This window comes from Myxocyprinus asiaticus, chromosome 17 (assembly GCF_019703515.2).
Source record: "Myxocyprinus asiaticus isolate MX2 ecotype Aquarium Trade chromosome 17, UBuf_Myxa_2, whole genome shotgun sequence".
Lineage (NCBI taxonomy): Eukaryota > Metazoa > Chordata > Actinopteri > Cypriniformes > Catostomidae > Myxocyprinus > Myxocyprinus asiaticus.
In genome coordinates, this window is record NC_059360.1 from 3,271,671 (window position 1) to 3,295,813 (window position 24,143).

Here is a 24,143-nt window from a genome sequence, read left to right on the forward strand (position 1 = left end):
TGTTTTGGACGTGGGCGGATTAGCAGATAATTCCCTTTCTGATGACTCAAGATAATCGATCCGTCTTTCAACTTCTGTCATTCTTGAAAACAACTCGTAATCGATCGACGTATTACAGCGGGATCCTCCAAGTCAGCAACAACCTTCGTCAGCATTACTGAGATGTTGGACAGTTGACGCTGAATTTCTTCTCTCGACGTGCTGTCCAAATCGAGTCCCCGGCTCGCAGGGCCATCAGAGGCCTCAGCTTGAACACGTAAGTGTCTTTTAATGTCTCCAGAGTCTGAGGATTTTGACTTCTTTGCCATGTTTACCTAAAAGAGCAAGTATGTAACTGGGTGTATCGAATCTCACCGGATTATAACATGAAAATAATTAAAAAACTAGCAAAGTTTGCAGAGCTCGTGTCTCACATGTTTGTTTCTCGTATGGCGTCATGTGAACCAGGGTGTGTGGGTAATAAAATATGCATTCCTGTTGACTGTATTACATAATTTACAACTGAAAACATCTCTCCACTTTGGTGCCACTCTTTGGATATTTCACCCCTGGAAACTGGAGCTCACATGTGCCCACACATTCAACAACACTTCCAGCTTCGGCCACTGGGGGGGAAGTGATTTGATTTTCAGTAAACGGACAATTTCAGCTGAAGAAATTTCAACCTACTGTCACTGAATTCATGGTGAGATAAGTCTGCATAGGCATGCGCTGATAAACGGGAATCATAGAGAGGCAGGTCCAGTTGTGCTTTCAGAAATCCAGTTCACTGCATGACTGCTTGATTTCAAACTCACACAGGGCTTTCCAGAAATTGTCAAATTGTAATTTTATGGCGGAAGAGCAATGTGATGCATTATATGGGCATTATTTTGTGCTTATTGTCATTTTAATGTCTTCTAATGCAGGTCTTCCAATCTGAATTCAGAGTGGAAATAATACATTTTAATATTTTTAAACTGACTGAACTGCTAGTCTTAAAATTTCTATTGTATGACTGTTGATATATTTTTTTTTATGAGAGCCTGTTAGCAAATGCTTTTATGTCAGTGTATTGACTTCTTGGGATGTGCACGGTATGTTTGTAATATTCAGATAACCACTTGGGCTCACAAACGGTTATTCAGTTATTCGCCAGGACTCAGGACAAAAGAACGTTTATTGCAATGGATAAATGTCAATCGCTACTCAAAATAGCAGGGAATAAAGTCCACAATGAGCCTAAATAGCACAATACATAGATCTTCAAATGATAGAATCACTCACATTAAAGTCAACCAAAAATAATCAGACTGTCACTACCTGCTGATATGTTGCTACAAACCTGATTTGTGCTCTGCTGAGACACATTTCCACGAGGCAGTGATCGCTAGTTTTGTCCTGTGCTTCAGTAGCCTCTCCAGGATGCTTTGATTTTTAAATAGTTTAGCATTGAACTTATTAAATTATTGTACGTAAGTGTGAACACCAGAGCAAAAGGGAAAAACATTGGCTCCCCATTTATCAAGTGCTGAAACTTTGCAGGGAATCACGTGTAACAATGTAACAGTCAACAACTCCTCTTTGAATCTTTGTGAGGCCTGCACTAAAAAAGCTAGACGCTGTGCAACAAATGAAATAGAACATCGTTGTCTCGAGATGCTTATAAAAATGTAAGTTCTTTTAACTTGACACAGTGTCTAAAAAGGTGGCGATCCAGCACGAGATGCTGAGAAAAAAAATTAGTGAGATGCAGTGCAATGTTCAAAGATGTCCATCCAGCGCGTTTACATAGAAAAACAGTGCAGACGCATGTTAAAACGTGTGTACATAGCCCCGAACCCACCCTATACTTTAAAAACTGACCCAAACCCGGCCCAAAACTCAACGGTTTGTCAGGTCTCGTCGGGCTCAGGTTGGGTTGGAGAACTCTATTGCACGTGTGGAATAACCGAATACAACATGATGACACGGAAAGTTGCCATGTTGCTTCCGAATGTTCCAATACCCTGGCATCGGCCCCATCATGCCGAGATACTGACAAGCACCATCTCACATTAGACATTTTTGCATCGGATCAAGTGTGTTTACTAGGGGTGTAACGGTTCAAATTTCTCATGGTTCAGTTTGCTTCACGGTTTTAGGGACACGGTTTCGATACAGTTCGTTATTTGCTATGTTCGGAAAAAAAAAAATATTACTGAAAAATTCAAAGAGTAATCTATTTGGTAAATACTTCAACAGGTTTTCCCTTTATAAAAATCATGGCTTTACAACAGTAACCATAGTTTAACCATGGTATTGGTGGTAAAATCATAATAACCACAAAATCAACATGGTTAATGTCATGGTTACAATATATAGAAAAATATGTTTTTGCTAAGAAAACCCTGGTGACAGTTATTTTTTTATTTATAGCTCTACCATACACTATGTATCTCAGACACAGTGACCACTTAAAAAAAAAAATCTATTATTAAGCCTAACATCTTACTCTCATCTTAAAAATGTCAAAATGACTTTTTAATCAATACAGTTGTGCTCAAAAGTTTGCATACCCTGGCAGAAATTGTGAAATTTTGGCATTGATTTTGAAAATATGACTGATCATATAGGATAGTGATCATATGAAGCCATTTATCATCACAGTTGTTTGGCTCCTTTTTAAATCATAATGATAACAGAAATCACCCAAATGGCCCTGATCAAAAGTTTACACACCCTTGAATGTTTGGCCTTACAGACACACAAGGTGACACACACAGGTTTAAATGGCAATTAAAGGTTAATTTCCCACACCTGTGGCTTTTTAAATTGCAATTAGTGTCTGTGTATAAATAGTCAATGAGTTTGTTAGCTCTCACGTGGATGCACTGAGCAGGCTAGATACTGAGCCATGAGGAGCAGAAAAGAACTGTCAAAAGACCTGAGTAACAAGGTAATGGAACTTTATAAAGATGGAAAAGGATATAAAAAGATATCCAAAGCCTTGAAAATGCCAGTCAGTACTGTTCATCACTTATTAAGAAGTGAAAATTCAGGGATCTCTTGATACCAAGGCAAGGTCAGGTAGACCAAGAAAGATTTCAGCCACAACTGCCAGAAGAATTGCTCGGGATACAAAGAAATACCCACAGGTAACCTCAGGAGAAATACAGGATGCTCTGGAAAAAGATGGCATGGTTGTTTCAAGGAGCACAATACGACGATACTTGAACAAAAATGAGCTGCATGGTCGAGTTGCCACAAAAAAGCCCGGTTACAATATGCCCGACAACACCTTGACACACCTCACAGCTTCTGGCACACTGTAATTTGGAGTGACGAGACCAAAATAGAGCTTTATGGTCACAACCATAAGTGCTATGTTTGGAGAGGGGTCACCATGGCCTATAGTGAAAAGAATACCATCCCCACTGTGAAGCATAGTGGTGGCTCACTGATGTTTTGGGGGTGTGTGAGCTCTGAAGGCACGGGGAATCTTGTGAAAATTGATGAATGCAGCATGTTATCAGAAAATACTGGCAGACAATTTGCATTCTTCTGCACAAAAGCTGCGCATGGGATGCTCTTGGACTTTCCAGCACAAAGCACAAGGCCAAGTTGACCCTCCAGTGGTTACAGCAGAAAAAGGTGAATGTTCTGGAGTGGCCATCACAGTCTCCTGACCTTAATATTATCGAGCCACTCTGGGGAGATCTCAAACGTGCGGTTCATGCAAGATTACCAAAGATTTTGCATGACCTGGAGGCATTTTGCCAAGACGAATGGGCAGCTATACCACCTGCAAGAATTTGGGGCCTCATAGACAACTATTACAAAAGACTGCACGCTGTCATTGATGCTAAAGGGGGCAATACACAGTATTAAGAACTAAGGGTATGCAGACTTTTGAACAGGGGTCATTTCATTTTTTTCTTTGTTGCCATGTTTTGTTTTATGATTGTGCCATTCTGTTATAACTTACAGTTGAATATGAATCCCATAAGAAATAAAAGAAATGTGTTTTGCCTGCTCATGTTTTCTTTAAAAATGGTACATATATTACCAATTCTCCAAGGGTATGCAAACTTTTGAGCACAACTGTGTATCGAATTATTCTGTGAGTTTTTGGTAGAGATTACCATAGGAATTCTTTGGGAGTCATACGTCGTACATGCGTCTGTTATTTTTAATGAGGGTAAAAATACTGAGTGCATTCTGGACACATCAGTGAAGGATACATGCGATGCTGCCATAGAATTTGGCCAAAATGAGGCATCAGTTTGGAGCAGGGACACCTATAGTATGATGTATTAAATTTCTAGGTAGGAAGCTCATTGGGGTTTGGAACAGTTCTATCATCTGCACTGGCTACATCTTTTAGTGTGTTCATGATGTGATGTATGGTCTCATGTACTATAATGGTTTAAAGAGTCTATAGGTGCAATAACGACAGTCCTAACGTTATATAACGTCCCAACACCTCACTGGTGCTGGATACTGTCCACAACATATTCGTGACCTAGTTACATGGTGCAGCGACCTGGCAGAGTCAACAGTCTCTTAATGTCAACAAGATAAAAGACATAACGGTTGACTTAATGGAGTGGCCGTGACCCAAATGCTGTGCTCTACACTCGGTAAAAAGCATTTAAAGACGCTGTCAGATGCCTTGATTGGACTTGTTTGTTGGATAAAATTGCATCAGTTGTGAAAACATTTTCGGTTTTATGAAAGTCGCCATCTTTGATATTTACTTTAGTCACTGTCACCATGTTTACAGGTGTTAAAATGTGGTTGTGACTGTAGTTCACAAGGCAGTATTGAAGCCGCTACTGTAAGCGGATGATGAACAGGACATTAGAGACTCTCACCTTTTAGTAAATCCATCTGTCAGTTCCAAATCCAAACACTGACTATGAATGTAGCCATATGAAAAAGGCCGGCTAGATATTGATTTTTTTTTCCTCAATGTCTCTCACATCAGAGTTAAAAAGAGATTCCTGCTGTGTCTGCCTGCACGGTCGGCTACAATGAGTGGCAAATCGGCCCTCAACAAAGACGTCTTTATTCCCAATGATGAAAGAATGCTGGCAGCTGTGGTGGTGAAGAGGAGAACAAAGAAGAAGATTCCGTTCTTGGCTACAGGAGGTCAGGGAGACTACACCACATTCATCTGCTTATCAGGTAAAGTCTTACCTCCACTTCCTCTAAAATGTTGTTTTGTACTCTGATTTCAGGGCTACTCAACTTTGGAAAGCTCAGGGGCCACAAAGCAGGACCCCTAAAGCCTTGAGCTTGTTATATGAAAGATTTACTCTCTTTTTAATTTTATAGTTAAAAATGTAATTGTGGGAGTTAATTTTTAAAATCTAAATTGGGGGTTTAACATTTCAAATTTCTCCTGGTTTAGTTTTCATTTTTAAAAAAGACACTTTCTACTACATTCATTGCAGTATAGAAAACAGACACGATCAGTTCTTACAAAAATGAACCATGGTTTTACTATAGTAATATTGTAGTAACCATGACTGTAGTAACCATGGTTCATTTTGTGGTGGTTTAACTATAAATACCATGGTTAAATTGTGGTAACTATAATAAAACCATGGTCAATTTTCCTAAGTAACTGTCAAAGACATTGTCAACCAACAGACAATGAGTGTTCAGCATCACAAGAAAACAAGAGATATATTTACTTACTCCAAAACTTCTCCAGTGACAAATCATTAGGAATTGTTCACCCTCTTTAGCGTTTTGCTGTGAAGTAATGCAGTTCATGAATAATCAATTGCGTGAAGACATCAAAAATGCCGTTATTGCAGGATAAACTATTATTTTTTCTGTTAATAATGTGATCGTGATTATCATGCATATATAGTGATCTATTCAAACGGGTTTGACAGAGATTCGCTCTGTTAAGTGACTCGAGAATGCGCATGTTTGAATGACAGAGCGGCTGCGCGCAGATTGACTGCCGCTCTCATGTGACATCAGCTATACTCAAATATTCTTTGTTGTTTAATGTTCATACACATTTCATATTGTAAAATATATTTTTGACGATGTCAACATAACGCGTGTCCCGAGGGCCGCGTGTTGAATAGCAGTGATATAATTTATAAAGCCACATCATCGCCATCAATTATATCAGTGTGTAAAGCGACGTCTGGCCTTTTGGTATACTCATTTACAAAACTAGATGCTGTTGACTGCATCTGAGGAACTGCCACAATGTAAATGCATCTGACTACAGATCATTAAAAATACACAAACATTTTTTTTGTCAAAATATTAATAACTACAGGCTTGACCAACACAAAGTAGTTATGTTTGAAAGCTTAGAAGCTCAACTTTACAATGCATGCAGGCAGTATGGCCAAAACTGAACAAGTGCCTTGAAATTTGCAGACAAATCAGAAGTGTTCCATTTTAATAATTTATACAAAATTTGCACAGTACATATTATTGTAATCAGTAAAAAGATCAAACTGATCAAATAGCCATGTGTCATATGAAAGCTCTCAAAGAGTAGAATACAACTAGCCTATTTGTTTTACTCACAAAAATATAGTGAGTAATAGCTAAGTATATGTCTTTGATAATTAAGTTGGTGTTGCTTACAGTAACACCACGTTTTTGCTTTTAACTTTAACCAAAAAAAAAAAGAAAATCTCCAAAGTACCATCCATGGGGTATTCTTCCCATAAAACGACGTAACTCACTGCTTAACCACCATAGTATGATGTATCGTTGGAGAAATTAACTAGCTAGCCATGACTGTTTCCCAAAACCATAGTAACTATGTAGCACTTCCGTCATTCGAACCACGTTGATTCAACAATATAGAGCTGTTATTTGTGACGTTACTTAAGGGGTGGAGTAATAATTTCTGCAGATATCAAATTATAATAGCTCATTTTCACGTACTTCAGAAAGCTGTTTAATGTGTGAAGGCTGCTGAAAAAACGAAAGCTGCGTGCACTATGCTAATGTGACAGATATGTTTCATTGCAATAGTCGAGTTTCCCTCTACATCAGACATCGGGGTTCCCCCGACGCACATGCGCATTCTTCAAAAACCTTTAAGAACGGCAATTTCGGTTAACATGGTCACAATAAAAAATACAGAAGCCTCAGCGAAGTCAAATGATGTTCACACTAGGGATCTGCAAAACCAGTTTTCAGTCGGTTGTTTGAACGACTAGTCCGTTGTAAGGATAATGTATAATTAGGCTCTTTTATGTTCACCCAATTACGTGAACCCAATCAGATGCCTTTCAGAGGTATATACGGACGCTAAGTGCAGCACTTCAACATAGTGACTAACGAATATTCAACAAATAAATAGGCTAAATAACTATAACATCTTATTGCACAAAACTATCAAAGTAAGAAAATTAAGATATGAGAAAGCTCTCATACAGAGCGGCACAAAACTGTTTATGCACATCCTCAACCCAGAATGAAATGCTTCAATGTAAACGGAGTTCTTTAAGACGATCCTCGCTGCACATTCAAAAGCTCAACTGCAAGATAACATTACGTGTACATATCTAGTTCACGAAATCAAGCAGTTTAAAGCTTTTTTACCGCAACTTTTTATTTAAGCAGTGACAAACAGAATGGGCAAAAGATTTTAATCTCTCCACTACACCTCACAATTTAACGTCTGACAGTGGTCGCCATTAAATGTATTGTTGATGCGGCTCTTTGCTGTTTCTTCTTGCAAAGGGTTTTACTGTGCTGAATGTTATTCACAGTTAAGCACAGCAATCTTTCATAACGTAATCATCATCATCATAAAAATAACAATTACAATAGTAAAAAATTCTGAGTGAATATGAATCATGCATTTGATTTGAATTCATCCATCTACTCAACAAAATCACACACAATAATGTCATTTTGAGGTTTGGTAACAACATACAAAACCAACAACATTACTAACTTTATTTAAAACTTCGTTTAAATTTTTTAAAATCTTTCTATATGTCTCAAGGGACTGAGTGCTCTAACACACGATTCATGAGTACCTTCTCCCTTGCAACGAATACAATCCTTGAGAGCAAATTGAAAATTCCTCACAACTGACTCTAGGGGGAGAAATACGAATCTGATCGTCAAATACAAATCTGATCGTCGGAGACAGTAAAATGGTGGCTTAAGGTGGTTTCCTGTAAAAACACACTTTTTCTTGCTTAACAGAATCATGACAGTGATTAAACTGGCACTTCAAATATGATTTAAAAATGAAGTTCATAATGGACTAGAAAGGGTTACAAAAGGATTTATCCAGGCTACAGTCTGCCCTCTTGAGATTGATAACACCTGTGCTCCTGAATCTAACTAAGATCACTCAACATGAGAGGCAACAACTGCTGTTTAAAGAAATATTACTACAGTAAGTAAAGCACAAGGCAAGTGAGACAAGCAGAGGCATTTCATCTCTCCCAGTGCCAACATATAGTCTGATTCCAACTTTGAATCATGTGAAATAATGAATGTTGTGAGATTTCTGATGTGCCTCAGGGCCTGAACGACTCGCACTCACTGCAGGACTAATAAATTCCACACTGGAGAGACATCAGGAAACTCTGCTGCACAATGTTTGTTTGTGTTTCTGTGAACTCAGATTCAAAAGAACTTGGGTTGTACTGCATGACAGTCTAAAACACAGGAGTAAATGAATCACAGAATAGAGCCTGGAGCTCATTCTGTGATTAAGGCCAGAAGAAAAGACATCCTGAAAATATGAGATCAGCCCCATGGACACACATTTATACACTGAGCCAAAACATTATGGCCAGTTGCCTAATATGCTATTAGTCCTCTGCGTGCTGCCATAACAGCACCGACCTTCTGAGGCATGGACTTTACATGACCCTTGAAGGTGTCCTGTGGTATCTTGCACCAAGACATTAGCAGCAGATCCTTCAAGTCCTGTAAATTGCGAGGTGGAGCTGCCATGAATCGGACATGTTGGTCCACCACATCCCACAGATGCTCAATTGGATTGAGATTTGGGGAATTTGGAGGGCAGGGTAACACCTTGAACTCTTCATAATTTTCCTGAAACCATTCCCGAACAATGTGTGCAGTGTGGCAGGGCACATTATCCTGCTGAAAGAGGCCACTGCCATCAGGGAATACCATTGCCATGAAGGGGTGTACCTGGTGTGCAGTGATGTTTAGGTTGGTGGCACGTGTCAAATTGACATCCACGTGAATGACTGGATCCAGGGTTTCCCAGCAGAACATTGCTCAGAGCATCACACTCCCTCCACAGGCTTGTCATCTTCCCACAGTGCATCCTGGTGCCATCACTAGGTAAACGGTGCACACGTACATGGCCGTCCATGTGATGTAAGAAAACGGGACTCATCGTACCAGGCGACCTTATTTCACTGCTCCAAGGTCCTGTTCCGATGCTCGCCTGCCCATTGGAGGGGTTTTTGATGGTAGACAGGGGTCATCATGGGCACTATGACCGGTCTGTGGCTATGCAGCCCCATATGCAGCAGGGTGCGATGCACTGTGTTTTGTTACACATTCCACCTGTAACCATCATTTAAAATTTTCTGTGACTTGAGCCACAGTAGAACTTCTGTCGATTCGGACCAGACGGGATAGCCTTTGTTACTCTCGCACATCGCCTTAGGCGCTCAACACCCTGTCACTGGTTTGTGGTTTATCCCTCCTCAGACCAATGTCTGTAGGTACTCACCACTGCTGACTGGGAACACCCCACGAGCCTTGCCATTTCAGAGATGCTCTGACCCAGTCATCTGGCCATAACAATTTGGCCCTTGTCAAAGTCACTCAGGTCTTTTCTCCTGCCCATTTCTCTTGCATTCAACACGTTGACTACGAGAACTGATTGTTTGCTTACTATTGAATCTACCCAGACCTCAACATGTGGCCTTGTTAGGAGATGATCAATGTAATTAACTTCACCTGTGAGTGGTCATAATGTTTAGTCTCATCAGTTTATAGTGAAATGGGCAGACAAACAGTACCTCCTAATTGCTGCCTCCCAAAGTCTGTTCAGAAGCTAATTAAGATTATTGCTTTAAAGCTGAAGTGTCATTTCAGCGCCACAAGCATCACCAAACAGAATTGCAAAAATCACTATAAAACAAACAGATAGTCCCGCCCCAAACTCAAGTCATTGGTTTTGGTATGTTGGGCTGGAAGGGTCGCTCAGAACAAACAGTGGAATGCTTTGAAAGTGCGACTGAGACGCAATGTTTACAGTTTTTGAGGAATCAATCTTCGAACATCTTCTAGTTTCTAGTTTGCAGTATATAAAGCTGGGATAGAAGGAAGAATAAAAAAGACAAAAAAACACTAGTTTAAAACCAGAGGTGTAAACCATTTGTACACTACAGATATGGAACTGTAAAATGGGTTCTGTTACATGAAACTGTGCTTTATTATTATTATCATCATTATAACTTGTCAAATCACATTAAGATGCCATTCGTGCTAAAATCTAAATCTGGGTTTAGCAAACACAAATGGACCTGTTCAACAGTGTATGTTGGACTGTGTGTTACTGTAACAAAGTAACTGATTAAAAATGTGTTATGGCACCAAATGCTCATTCCTGACCACTCCTGTTAAAATAACGCTTCTGAAAAATCTGCTTATATCAAGAAAATAATGTTACTATGCAAAAAAATAACAAAATAAAATATAGCTGCAAGCAGCGATGATGGGCCAAAGCAGGGTGGCCGCATGCATTTGAGAGAGTAAATATAAGAGGACTTTTTCAAAGTGTCACACTTCCTGTTGTCAGTTTGTGGTGCTATGGCCCTGACCCATAATAGCCATATAAATGTGATCAGCCCCCATTACCAAACATACAGCTGAATTTTCATCAAAATCATACAATTCACACAGAAGATATAAGGAAATTCCTGTTTCACATTTTTACCCTTAATTTATTGCGTCACCATGGCAAAACTGTTCGATATATCAAAAATCCGTTCACAATTTAGCATCTTCAATGTCTTGGCATAATACTGCCTAAATTTGGTGACAGACACATGATTCCCCTAGGAGGAGTATTCAAAAGATCAGGGCCTGCAATTTTCAAAAAATTCAAATTCAATCCAAAATGGCCGACTTTCTGTTGGGCGGAGCTAATGACTGTAATTTTGAAAGTTGTCCGGCTTGATGAGAACAATATGTAGGAAGTTTGGTGATCGTAGAAGAAACTGACCCACGCAACTTTTGTCAAAAGGTGGTGCTACAGTGCTCCCCAGCCACGCCCATTTGTTAACTTTTTCCCAGGCCTAATGGCTGACAACTCTGATATGTGTGCAAAATATCGTGAAAATTCAAGCATGCCAAGTTCCTCAAAAGCATGTGAATATACATAAGGATAATGACATTTAATACGTTGCCATGGCAACACTATTTAAGATATCAAGAATCCCTTCAGAATTTTAAATCTGCACTGTCTTGACATTATTCTAAAGATTTTTGAAGCAATTCAGGTTAACATAATAGGGATATTTCAAAGTCTGTTAAAAGTGACACACTTCCTTCCACCAGTTGGTGGCGCTGTGGCCGTGACCCACAATAGCCACATCAATGTGATCAGCCCGCAAGGACAAACATTTGGCTAAATTTTTATGTAAAATCACACCATGCATGCAGAAGATATGAGACATTTCCTTATTCCATTTTTTTGACATTATTTTATCACTTCACCATGGCAACACCGTTCGATTTATCAAAAATCCCTTCGCAATTTAACATCGTCAGTGTCTTGGCATGATGTCGCCCACATTTGGTACCTGTAACATGAAATTCCTGGGAGGAGTATATCAAATTCCAGAGCATGCATTTTTCAGACAATCCAAAATGGCCAACTTCCTTTTGGGCAGAGGTTATGACTTTCAGTGCGAAAGTTGTCCGGCTTAATGAGATCTATATGTGTACGAAGTTTGGTGACTATAGCTCAAAAGGGATGTGCTACAGAGCCCCCCGAACATGCCCATGTTCTAGGTGGTGCTGCAGAGCACCCCCTGCAACTTTGCCAAGCCCTATTGGCCAACGACTCTGAAGTGTGTGCAAACTTTCAAGAGTTTTCACGCATGTTATGTACCCCAAAAGTGCCAAAAACCTTGAAAAGAATAATAATAATAATAAATAATAATCCTTAGAAGAACAATAGGGCCTCGCACTTTCAGTGCTTGGGCCCTAATAATCTTAATGGTCCTAAAAATAGGCTTCATTTTTTTGTAAGCAAAATGTTATTTCTTATTACTTTCTATTGATTTTAGTGTTAAATATGACCCATCCAAGACATGTTCTTGACCGGTTTTGTGAGCATTGCACAAAATGAACATTGCTAAAGTTGATACTGAGGAGAATGTAGTTGTGTCTTGATATCTTTGATGTAGTGATTTTAGGTGTATTTTGTCATCCTCTGTAAGCAGTTTGATTAGAGTTGTTTTTTCAGATTAATACTTTTTATTGATTCACAAAATTGACAAAGAAAAGCAAAACATATTCACAGAATCAACATTTAACCCCCACTGTTACCCTCCCAATCCCCAACCTCACCTTGACCCTCAACAAACGTCCCTGTGGTCACACATGAGTATACACACACGCACACACACACACACACAAAAGAAATATATATCTTTGTATATATAAAAAAATTATAATAATCACATACATTTAAAACTATACTTCTCTCTCCACTGCCCCTCCCTGAGAGCCCTGCAAGAAGGCCAGATAGCTTCCCCATTTCCCAGCATTCTACATAACATTTCCTCAAATGCCACCACTCTGCCCATCTCTGTGCACCACTCTTGAAATGAGGGTGCTCCAGCTAACTTCCATCCCCTTAGAACAATCTGTTTGCTGATCATAACACTGGCTAGGACCCAATCTTTTTATGTGTTTATCCCCTATATTAATGACCGGCCCATCGCCTAAAATATCTTGGGCAAAATGAAATTTGAGTGCCCAATACGTTAAACATAAAACTCTGAACCCTCAACCAAAATTCTTGGATCTTAACACACCACCAAAAAACATGGGTTGTGTCTCCATATTCTGATTGGCATCACCAGCAGGTGGATGTCTTTCAGACCAAGCCTATACAATCTATTTGGAATGAGCCAAATGACTGAGACCGAATACATAATAATAAAGCAAAATTTTGGGTAGGCCTAGCCACCTTTGTCAGTCGGCCAATGCAACATACTGAAATGGGAAGTTTACCATTCCAAATGAAGGACTTTGCTATGCTATCAAATTGCTTGAAATAAGAGAGGGGGACATCTATAGGGAGAGATTGTAGCAAGTAGTTGAATTTTGGAATACAATTCATTTTAATAACATTAACCTTCCCAATCATAGACAAATATAATGAAGCCCACCTGCCCACGTCACTCAAACCTTTTCATTAAAGGGTAAAAATTAACTAAACCACACAAATTTGCTGGGAATAAAATACCCAAATACTTAATGCCCTGTTTGGGCCACTGGAAGGCGCCCAGCTGAAAAGCTGTTATCGGGCAATACGCTGTCAGAACCAAAGCTTCGGATTTAGACCAATTAACTCTGTATCCTGAGAATTTAGAAAAGGAATGAATAATTCTGTGGAGGCAAGGCATAGATCTAGTGGGGTCGGAGACGAATAATATAATATCATCTGTGTAAAGCAAAAGTTTATGCGCCACACCTCCCGCCATCACTCCTGGAAAATCATCCTCCTTTCTTATCGTGGCTGCTAATGGTTCCAGGGCAAAACGGAACAATAATGGGGAAGAGGGCAACCCTGCCGGGTGCCCCTATCCAGAGTCAAATAATCTGAAATTAATGCATTTGTTTGTACCGCCGCTACCGGGTGTCTTTAAAGTAACTTAATTCATCCAATAAAAGTATTCCCGAACCCGTACATTTCCAAAATCTTAAAAAGATAATCCCATTCTACCATATCAAACGCCTTTTCTGCATCAAGTGAGATGGCAGTGCACATGATATGACTGACCACATGATATGACTGACCACATGATATTGATGAAATGCCTAATATTATCAGAAGAGCTACGGCCCCGAATAAACCCCACCTGATCTATATGTATAAGAGATGTCATAATCGATTAGCCAAAATTTTTGACAATATTTTAACATCTAGCTGGATCAGGGAAATTGGACGGTAACTCTAACACTCGCTTGGATCTTTGTCCTTATTAAGAATCAGACTGATCCGTGCTTGTGTCATGGTTGGTGGAAGCTTTCTATTCTTTAATGATTCCTTAAAACTTCTAGCAAAAGTGGAGCCAGTTCTGTAGCATAAGATCTAAAAAATTCAGCGGCAAAGCCATCTGGCACCGGAGCCTTGCCTGTAGGCAAGGCCTTAATTACCTTGCCTAGCTCCTCCAAGGGTATCTCAGAATCAAGAGAATTTGTTTGCTCAGACATCAGTTTAGGAAGTTCTAATGGTTCCACAAAGTTTCTAATATCTTCATCAGTAGACAAAGATGTTGTACTATAGAGATCAAGATAGAATTCTTTAAAAGCATTATTAATATCCATGGCCGAGGTAAATATTTGACCACCAGCAGATTTCACTGAGGGAATGGTAGACACTCTGTTTTATATCTAGCCAGAGGTTTTCCTGCTTTGTCCCCCATCTCAAAGTATGACTGTCTTGCCCTGAATAGCCAAAACTCCACCTTCCGTGACAAAATAGTATTATATTTGTATTTCAGTCGCGTCAATTCTCTGAGACCATTAGACGACATTTGGCACTTCAGCTCTGCCTCTGCACTTTTAATATTCCCTTCCAATTTCACAAGTTCTTGTGCTTTGGATTTTTAGGTGAATGAGGCATACTGTATGATCCGGCCTCTAAGAACTGCCTTAAGTGCCTCCCAAGCCATGCCCACAGAGGATACTGAGGACCAGTTGGTTTCTATATTGACACTTATTTCAGTCTTCAGCATTTGTTGGAATTCAGGATTTTGCAAAAGGGATACATTAAAATGCCAACTTCATGATTTCTTTTTCTCCGTATGTGGCAAAACCTCTAGACACACCAGGGCATGATCTGAGACTAAAATGTTTCCAACTGAGCAATCAATAACAGATGAAATGAGGGAATTGGATATAAAAAGAAATCTATTCTAGAGTAAATCTTATGGACTGATGAAAAAAATGTATAGTCCCTACCAGATAGGTTCAAAAGTCTCCAAATATCTGTAAGACCAAGATTTTTACACATCCTGTGAAACGTCATTGTTGATCTAGGGGGCTTGCACACTTTTGCTTCTATGATCAAGACTGAGTCCATCAAAAGATTAAAGTCTCCTCCCAATATTATATCATGAGGGGTGCCAGCGGCTTGCAACATCCCTTCAAGATCTATAAAAAAGCCCTGGTCATCCACGTTAGGTGCGTAAATATTAGCCAAAATAAAACTTTGCCCCTCATTTCAGCTAAAACAATTATGATTCTTCCTAATTTATCTTTACTCTGAGACATTTAAATTGTAGATGTTTACTTATCAGCGTAATGACTCCCTAGCTCTTACTCGAGCCAGCACTCTAAAAAAATGACCACCCCATATCTTTCCAAATTTTTCAGCTTCCTGCAGAGAAAGATGTGTTTCTTGAAACACTATCATATATCTTATGCTTAAGAAGAGAAATAACCTTCCTTCTTTTTATGGGGTGCCCCAACCCATTCACATTCCACGTGGAGAGAGAGAATCCACTCATATTAACATTTGACATTTTGACATATAAGAAAAAATTAATTGTGTGTCAAAAACAAGATTATAAATACCACATTCCAACATTGGTGCGACCATTAAAACCCAAACATCCCCCGGAACAAAACAAACAGAAAAGAAAAACGTGCGCATTAACCCTGCACAAGACAGTGCCAACTGGCGTCCATCCCTCCAAACTCAAACAGTCCATGTACACTTATGAGGACCCCTGCGACAACTTTGCCGTCGGATTTCTCAAGTGCAGTGTTTCTATAAAAATTTTGTGAGAGAATTACACAGCAAAATAATATCTATAAAACAAACTCCAGCCCATAGGCGGAACAAACTCAAACAGCATGTAGATTCATCCACAAAACTGTTCCGAAGGTGTGCCACTCTGCAAAATAATCTCCAGCCACTAGGCAAAACCAGCACCAAAAAAACGCTCAGTTTCCTCAAACAGTCCAGTGAATGATCTGTGAGCCAGTCCATTCAGCTGCAATGTATCACAAAATGACTTACTTACTCCATTGACTTTATGAAGGACATTGCTTGCTGCGGGCATGTGAAAGTTTTACGGCCCTCCTTAGCATCTATTCTCAATTTGGCCAGGAATATCAGTGCAAAAGCGACCTTCCGTTGATGTAAATGTTTCTTGCATTCCTTGTATTGATTACGATTCTCTCTTGTCGAATTCGCAAAGTCTGGGAACAAGAAAAGGATGTGGTTTGCCAAGAAAGCCTTCCTTTACTCCTTGCCTCGTGTAACACAAGATCTTTATCGGATGATCTCAGAAATTTGGCCAGAATTAATCGGGGCCTGTCTCCCTCTGCAGATCTCCACGCCAGAACCCTGTGAGCTCGCTCAATTTCCATCTTATGGCCTGTTATGTCGAGCAGACTCAGAAGGAGCCCATCCAGGAATTTCACCATATCCCGACCCTCTTCGGCCTCAGGAATTCCGACAGTACGGACGTTATTCCGCTGGCTATGGTTCTCCATGTCCTCCAACTTCTCCCACACTCCATCCACCTTGATTGCTAGCGGATTAGCCGATAATTCCCTCTCCGATGACTCCAGATAATCAATCCTTTTCTCTACATCCCCCACTCTTGTAACCATCTCAAAGAACTTCGCCTCCATGGCAGTAATCGATCGACGTATCACAGATCCTCCAAGCCTGCAAGACCTTCGTCAGTATTGCCGACATGCCCAGCAACTCTTGCCGCATTTCCTGCATTTCTCCAACCAAATCGACTCCCTGGCTCGCGGCCCTTTTGGGGGTATCAGCTTGAGTACGTAAGTGTCTTTTAATGTCTCCAGAGCCCGAGGATTTTGAATTCTTTGACATTGTCCTCCTAGAACAGTTATGAAACAGAGTATATCGAATCTCACCGGTTTATATCATTAAAAGTGTTAAAACTAGCAAAGTGTGCAGAGCTCGCCGTTCACACATCCGATCCTCGCATGGCGTCACAACTATCGATCAGAGTTGTTGAACCAGTCACATTGTTTACATAGTCGTCTACACAGAGACGCTGCAGGGAAACTCCAGATATTTCAACGATTGTATAAGAATTGAGCTTTACTTCCCAAACTCTAGGACATAAGTATTGATTGCCGGAAATTGGATAAAACTATATTGAGGGCATTTTCTTGTTGTTGAGCTGAATGTGAAAGATGATTCTTTAACAAATCTATTGCAAATTTCCAGGGAGTTTCCAGTTTTGCATGAACCACTGAAGTGATAAACAAACATATCTTTGAAAACTAAATGTAAAGTCAGCTTTGGTGTTTATCATCTGATAGGCTCCAGTCTCAAACAGGAAGTGTGTTTTTTTTTTTTTTGTTTTTTTGTTGTTGTTGTTGTTTTTTTTTCTGTGGTTCTCCACCACATCCACATCAACTCTAGTTATCTTTACTGGTCTGTACATGCTAAAGCTTTCTGCTCCCATCAACAGTCATGATATTTCACACATGAGTCCTAATTAGATTCTCTAAATAGAGGTCATTGGCTGAAACCAACTGATCAATTTACCTTTCATGTGACCATTCGCCTTATTCTAATACACCTTCAGTGTGCTGCGCTGTGGGATGTGGGAAAACTCTGCGAAACTTTCAACCTAGAAAGCTTGATAAAGTGATACAGCTGTTTACTAACCCAACCAGAAATGTGTTTTTTTTTTTTTTTTTTTTTTTGAGTGCCATGGGTTTGGCAAAATCAAGTACGTTTTGGGACACTGCGACACTTATTAGTTTTTGCTCATTGAGAAAATGTTTGGCTTAAAGCTTTGAAATTTTACCTCAAACATCTTTGACATGTTAGGTGTCATTGCATGTATCAATTAAATTTGTAACATAATTGAGTCGGCTACAATTAACCCTTTAATCTCTGAAGTTTTTAAAGATTTCCTGTTTCAGTGGCATACTCAATTTAAAGTTTCTAACTCTACAAAAAAAACAAAAACAAGGAGGGCCAAGTATCATTGTAAAGAAAACTTTTCATATTTTTCAATGATATAGATTATTATACATTCTGACAGATTCTCATACAGATTCTCATTCAGACTCTCAGCCTAACAATTTGGGAAAATATTTTTTTTTTTTCTTATTTGACATTATATATCTCTGGGTGCAAATAAGGTGGCTCAGAAAAACTGCTTTTGTTTTTTTCTCATTCATGTCAACTGTATCTGAGAAAAGTGTTGTGTTGATATGAAAAAGCAATCAAAAGTTATAGCATTACAAAAATAATTTATCATAGTGTCCAAAAGCCTCTCCAAACAAATTAAACACAATAATTGTTCATAAAAACTAATTACACATGCAAACACAACAATAACTAAAGGTTTGCATAGCATGCAGACATAATTTCAGTAATGAGATTTCACAGAATGAGTGTCTTTTCAATCAGTGAGTCTGCATCATTGAGTCCGTGTTATTTACTTGGCACCATTTCCTGGTTGCCACATGTAACATTGTGCTTCGTGTGAATCGAATGATCTCTGCATCCAATTACCTTGTGTGTGGTCTCATTTGAAAGATAATCACTTCCTCTAAATAATGATATGTGATTTTCTTTTTTTTATATGTGATACGATATGTGAAATTTATTTTTCGTGAAGTTATGAGTGAAAACGTGGCATAAACCAACATAAATGTCAAAGACATACTTAGCTATTACTCACTATATTTTTGTCTGTGAGTAAAACAAATAGGCTGGTTGTATTCTACTCTTTCAGAGCTTTCAAACAACATATGACACATGGCTATTTAATCAGTTAGATTTTTTACTAATTGCAATAATAGGTACAGTGCAATTTTTTACATGAATAATCAAAACGGAACACTTCTGATTTGTCGGCAAATTTCAAAGCACTTGTTAATTTTTGGTCATAATGCTTGTATGCATTGTAAGTGCAGCTTCTAAGCTTTCAAACGATACCTATTTTGTGTTGGTCAAGACTGTAGTTAATGATATTTTGACGGTTATTTTCTTTAATGCGGCTTAGAGTAATGTTCTGGGTTCAATACAAGTTAAGCTAAATCGACAGCATTTGTGGCATAATGTTTATTACCACAAAAATTTATTTCGACTCGTTCCTCAAAAAAAAAAAGCAAAAATCGAGATTACAATGAGGCACTTACAATAAAAGTGAATGTGGCCAATTTTTAGAGGGTTTAAACACAGAAACGTGAAGCTTATAATTTTATAAAAGCACTTGCATTCATTCTTCTGTTAAAACTTGTGTATTATTTAAACTGTAAAGTTGTTTAAATTGTACTTTTTACAGTCGTTTTAGAGTTTTGAGGTTTGTTGACATTACATCATCATGGTAACAAAGTTGTAAAATTGTCTAACTTTACACAGAAAGGGTTTGTAAGTGATTTTATCACAATAAAATCATGTTTTCACACATATCCTTATGTCTTGTTGTTATACTTTTGAAAAAGTGAGTATTTTAATGTAAAAAAATTGGCCCCATTCACTTCCATTGTAAGTGTCTCACTGTAACCTCGATTATTGCTTTTTTTTTTTTTTAAAGGAGGAACGAGTCAAAATAAATTTTTGTGGTAATCAACATTATGCCACAAATGCTTTCGATTGAGCTTAACTTGTATTGGACCCGGAACATTCCTTTAAAGTGTTCAGCTGGAAATTCACAAAGGATTATGTTAAATTCATAACACCCAGACTGTATATTTGAAATATGTCATAACTGATACAATAAATAAAATTCACTATAAAGAAGAGGTGAGGGGAAAAAATAGATTCACCGAAGCATTGCGATTCTCCAGTGGTACTGAATCGATTCTGAAAAATTCAAAAACGAATCTGAGTTCAATGTAAACCACGGCAGGGCAGTGGCGCCTATGTGCGAGCCAGAGACAACAAATGGTTAGACATGCATATAGGCGACTGTTAGCAGTGTGTTCGCAGAATCCATCACCCTATTCGCCCCCATCGACGTTTGCAGGAGGACGTGCATGGAAACGCGTTCAGCGGGAAATGGTGATATAAATACTGAGACTATGCGCAACAGCAAAAAACGTCCGTGTAGCGCATGGGTCACAGAGTAAAAACGATCCGCCATAGACAAAAGAATTATGATAAGAGAGGCATATCTTAATGTGGGCAGATGTGTGAATTGGCTTTTGGCTGCAGATGGCACCTAAGAGTGAAGCAGCATATCAAACAGAGTGAATAGGGACTTAGATTATTTGAGTAGATTTTGGTTCATTTTTTAGACTAATTAAACAAAATGGATGATCGTACAGATGTAGATAGCTTGCGCCAGTTCGTGAATAACTTTGCATGCCAGTGTGCACATGTTGACTGATCTTAACTTGACAAATCAAAAGATTACATTTATTATAATGGTTTTGTGTGATGTTTGTTACAAGTCTATTTAAATAAAAAAAATGTAGAACTTTGAAATGTTCTGTAATTGTTGTTAAACTATGCTTACTGCAGTAAAACCATGGTTCATTTTCGTAAGGTTAAACAAAACTTTTTACAGTCTAATAATTTTCTGTTCAGGCCCATAAATGTAAAAAATAATGACTTGAGTTATGACTAAAAATAATACTTAAAATTGCCCATATCATCCCAAGAAATCGCAAAAAATCTATTTAAAAGAGGTTATGGTATCAGAATGGACGATATAAGACTATTGGTACTGGATTGAAAATAAAATAAGTGGTATCGCCCATCCCCATGAACTGAACAATGTAAACAGAATTAGTTGTCAGCCTCAAAGTAGGTGGAGCTCCTGGTCACACCTACTGATGTCATGGACCAATGGCAGTAAGAAAGTGTTTAGCAGCCGGTATTAAATTTTCCTAAAAGATCGAGCTGGCGAGCTGTTACTGAAGGGGTGGATTTATCCCATCTCTTCAGCTTACTAATGACTTGAATACATTCACTAACCTTTGTTTTAATCAAAAGCTAATCATCGTTCTTCATAACTATGTGCATTTATTCAGGTTATGTTATAATTATGAATGTTACAGGTAATTTGTGTATTTAACCGCTAAATGGGTAACTGAGGGTCTGACCAATGTCAGGAATGCAGTAACAGTGCTTACTCATTTAGCCTGGCTCCCAGAGAAGGAATATACATGTGAGTTGTAAATAATTCATTGATCAAATCAAGTAAGAGTTTTATTGTGTTTAAGTTTTAGGTCATTATTATACCACATGTACAGTGCATTCAGAAAGTATTCAGACCCCTTCATTGTTTTTCACATTTTGTGATGTGCAGCCTTATGTGAAAATGCTTTAAAAAATTCACATTAATCTACACTCCATACCCCATAATGACAAAGCAAAAACCAGATTTTTGATAACTTTGCAGATTTATTAAAAAGAAAAAACTGATATCACATTGACATATGTATTCAGACCCTTAACTCAGTACTTAGTTGAAGCACCTTTGGCAGCGATTACAGCCTCAAGTCTTTTGGGGTATGATGTGACAACCTTTGCACACCTGGATTCTGGGATTTTCTGCCATTCTTCTCTGCAGATCCTCAAGCTGTATGGGGACTGTTGGTGGACAGCCATTTTCAGGTCTCTCCAGAGATGTTCGATTGGGTTCAAATACGGGCTCTGGCTGGGGCACTCAAGGACATTCACAGACTTGTCCCTAAGCCACTCTTGCATTGTCTTGGCTGTATGCTTAGGGTCATTGTTCTGTTGGAAGGGGAACATTTGGTACAGTCTGAGGTCTTGAGTGCTCTGGACCAGGTTTTCATTAAGGATATCTCTGTATTTTGCTACATTCAGCTTTTCTTCAACCCTGACCAGTCCCCCAGTCCCTGCCGCTGAAAAACACCCCCACAGTATGATGCTACCACCACCATGATTCACCGTTGGGATGGTATTGCGCAGGTGATGAGCGGTGCCTGGTTTCCTCCAGACATGACGCTTGGAATTGAGGCTAAACAGTTCAGTCTTCATTTCATCAGACCAGAGAATCTTGTTTCTCACAGTCTGAGAGTCTTTCAGGTGCTTTTTTATATATCTTGCACTGAGGAGAGGCTTCCGTCTGGCCACTCTGCCATAAAGCCTAGATCTGTGGAGTTTTGTAGTGATGGTTGTCCTTCTGCAAGTTTCTCCCATCTCCACGTGATCTCTGGAGCTCAAACAGAGTGACCATCAGGTTCTTGGTCACCTCTCTTACCAAGGTCCTACTCTCCCGATTGCTTAGTTTGGCTGGGCGGCCAGCTCTAGGAAGAGTCTTGGTTGTTCCAAACTTATTCCATTTAAGAATTTTGGAAGCCCTTGGGAACCTTCAGTGCAGACAACTTTTTTTTTTTTTTTTTTTGTAGTAGCCTTCCCCAGATGTGTGCCTCGACAATCCTGTACCTGAGCTCTGCAGGCAGTTCCTTTGACCTCATGGCTTGGTTTTTGCTCTGATATGCATTTTCAGCTGTGAGACCTTATATAAACAGGTGTGTGCCTTTCCAAATCATGTCCAATCAGTTGAATTTGCCACAGGTGGACTCCAGTCAAAGTGTAGAAACATCTCAAAGATGATCCAGAGAAATGGATGCACCTGAGCTAAATTTCAAGTGTCATAGCAAAGGGTCTGAATACTTATGTGATTTTTCAGCTTTTTAATAAATTTGCAAATTTATGTAATTATGGGGTATGGACTGTAGATTGATGTGAAAAAAAAAATGAAAATAATTTTAGCATAAGGCTGCAACATAACAAAATGTGTAAAAATTAAGGGGTCTGAATAATTTCTGAATGCACTGTATGGTATTTACTGACACAAATACATTCTTAGCATGCATAACTTAAAGTACATTTCAGTCAGGACCACTTTGGCAACAAACAATTTCTTGGATGTTGGATACAACAATTATACTTTGGCAGTATGGTTCCATTATGAGGGGGTGGGGGGCGTTCTTCTCCTGCAGTTAAAAGAAATAGAGTGAGGCTCAACATGACCCCCCCCCCCCCAAAAACACTGTAGATTAAGTTGGGCAGCTCCAAATTGCCTAAACAATGCTTGAAGCTTGAATGCAAAAAAAAGCATCTAATGTGAGTCCTAGGAATTCCAAACGTGGGAGGGCCCTTGGTTTCTCTTCCAACAGGGGAATGCCGAATTTATCAAATGTCTTTAAAACCCTGAGATCAAAATGGAGTTTTGAGGCTTAAAATCCATATCAATTTGCTTTAGGGTGATCTATATGCCAGTTTAATTCTAAGGATGACTTCCAAGGAGTATATACAAAAAGGTGTAAATCCAAAGTGTTGTGAATGTCCAGGAAAATTTTATCATCCAGCGGAGGTTAAAATCCCCTAATCTTAAAACACAGTCCTGAACAGGCAATAATCATTGACCAAACACATATGGTAATCTGGTGTGCCATGCTGTTGCCTTATATACACAATGTGATGTAAAATACACTTCCTGTTTCCTGTCACGAGACCTCCCATGACAGGAAGTAAAACAGTTTAAAAGACATTTCATACACATTAAAAGTAGGAGTATAAACAGACCTTAAGAACATGTAAAAACATTATAACATCCTAAATGCATTATATAAAAATTCTTAATACATAGAGAATGTTAAAACATTATGGCAGTGCTACACCACCCATAGATATCAATGACCGCTGTGTTATGCTATTTTAGGCTAAGCTTTTAGGTTCGGCTCATCTAATTGGAGGGCTCTGTTGGTAATCAATGACAAAGTCGAGCAGGTATGACAAGGGCAATTGTTCAAGAGAATCCAGCAGCTTGGATTGGTTATTGAAGATACATGGCTGCTTGCATCCGAAGATAGTCTTGCCAGAAAAAATTTAGCTGGACAGGCCACTTCTTTAAAATAAATGTTAGAATTGGAATGCCCAACCAAGGAGCTCTAGCAGCATGATGTATGTTTTTGTATCACTAAATAGCTAGAGGTGCTTATACCGG

The 24,143-nt window shown here is 39.0% G+C and overlaps 1 protein-coding gene across 1 annotated transcript in view; it reads left to right on the plus strand.

Moving 5' to 3' along the window:
• Positions 1-24,143, plus strand: part of stxbp6 (syntaxin binding protein 6 (amisyn)) — a 77,254-nt gene that overhangs the window by 8,543 nt on the left and 44,568 nt on the right. Inside the window, exon 2 of the mRNA XM_051723275.1 lies at positions 4,949-5,148. Coding sequence (XP_051579235.1) covers positions 4,995-5,148 — 154 coding nt within the window. The 5' untranslated portion in view covers positions 4,949-4,994. The remainder of the gene's footprint in view (positions 1-4,948; positions 5,149-24,143) is intronic.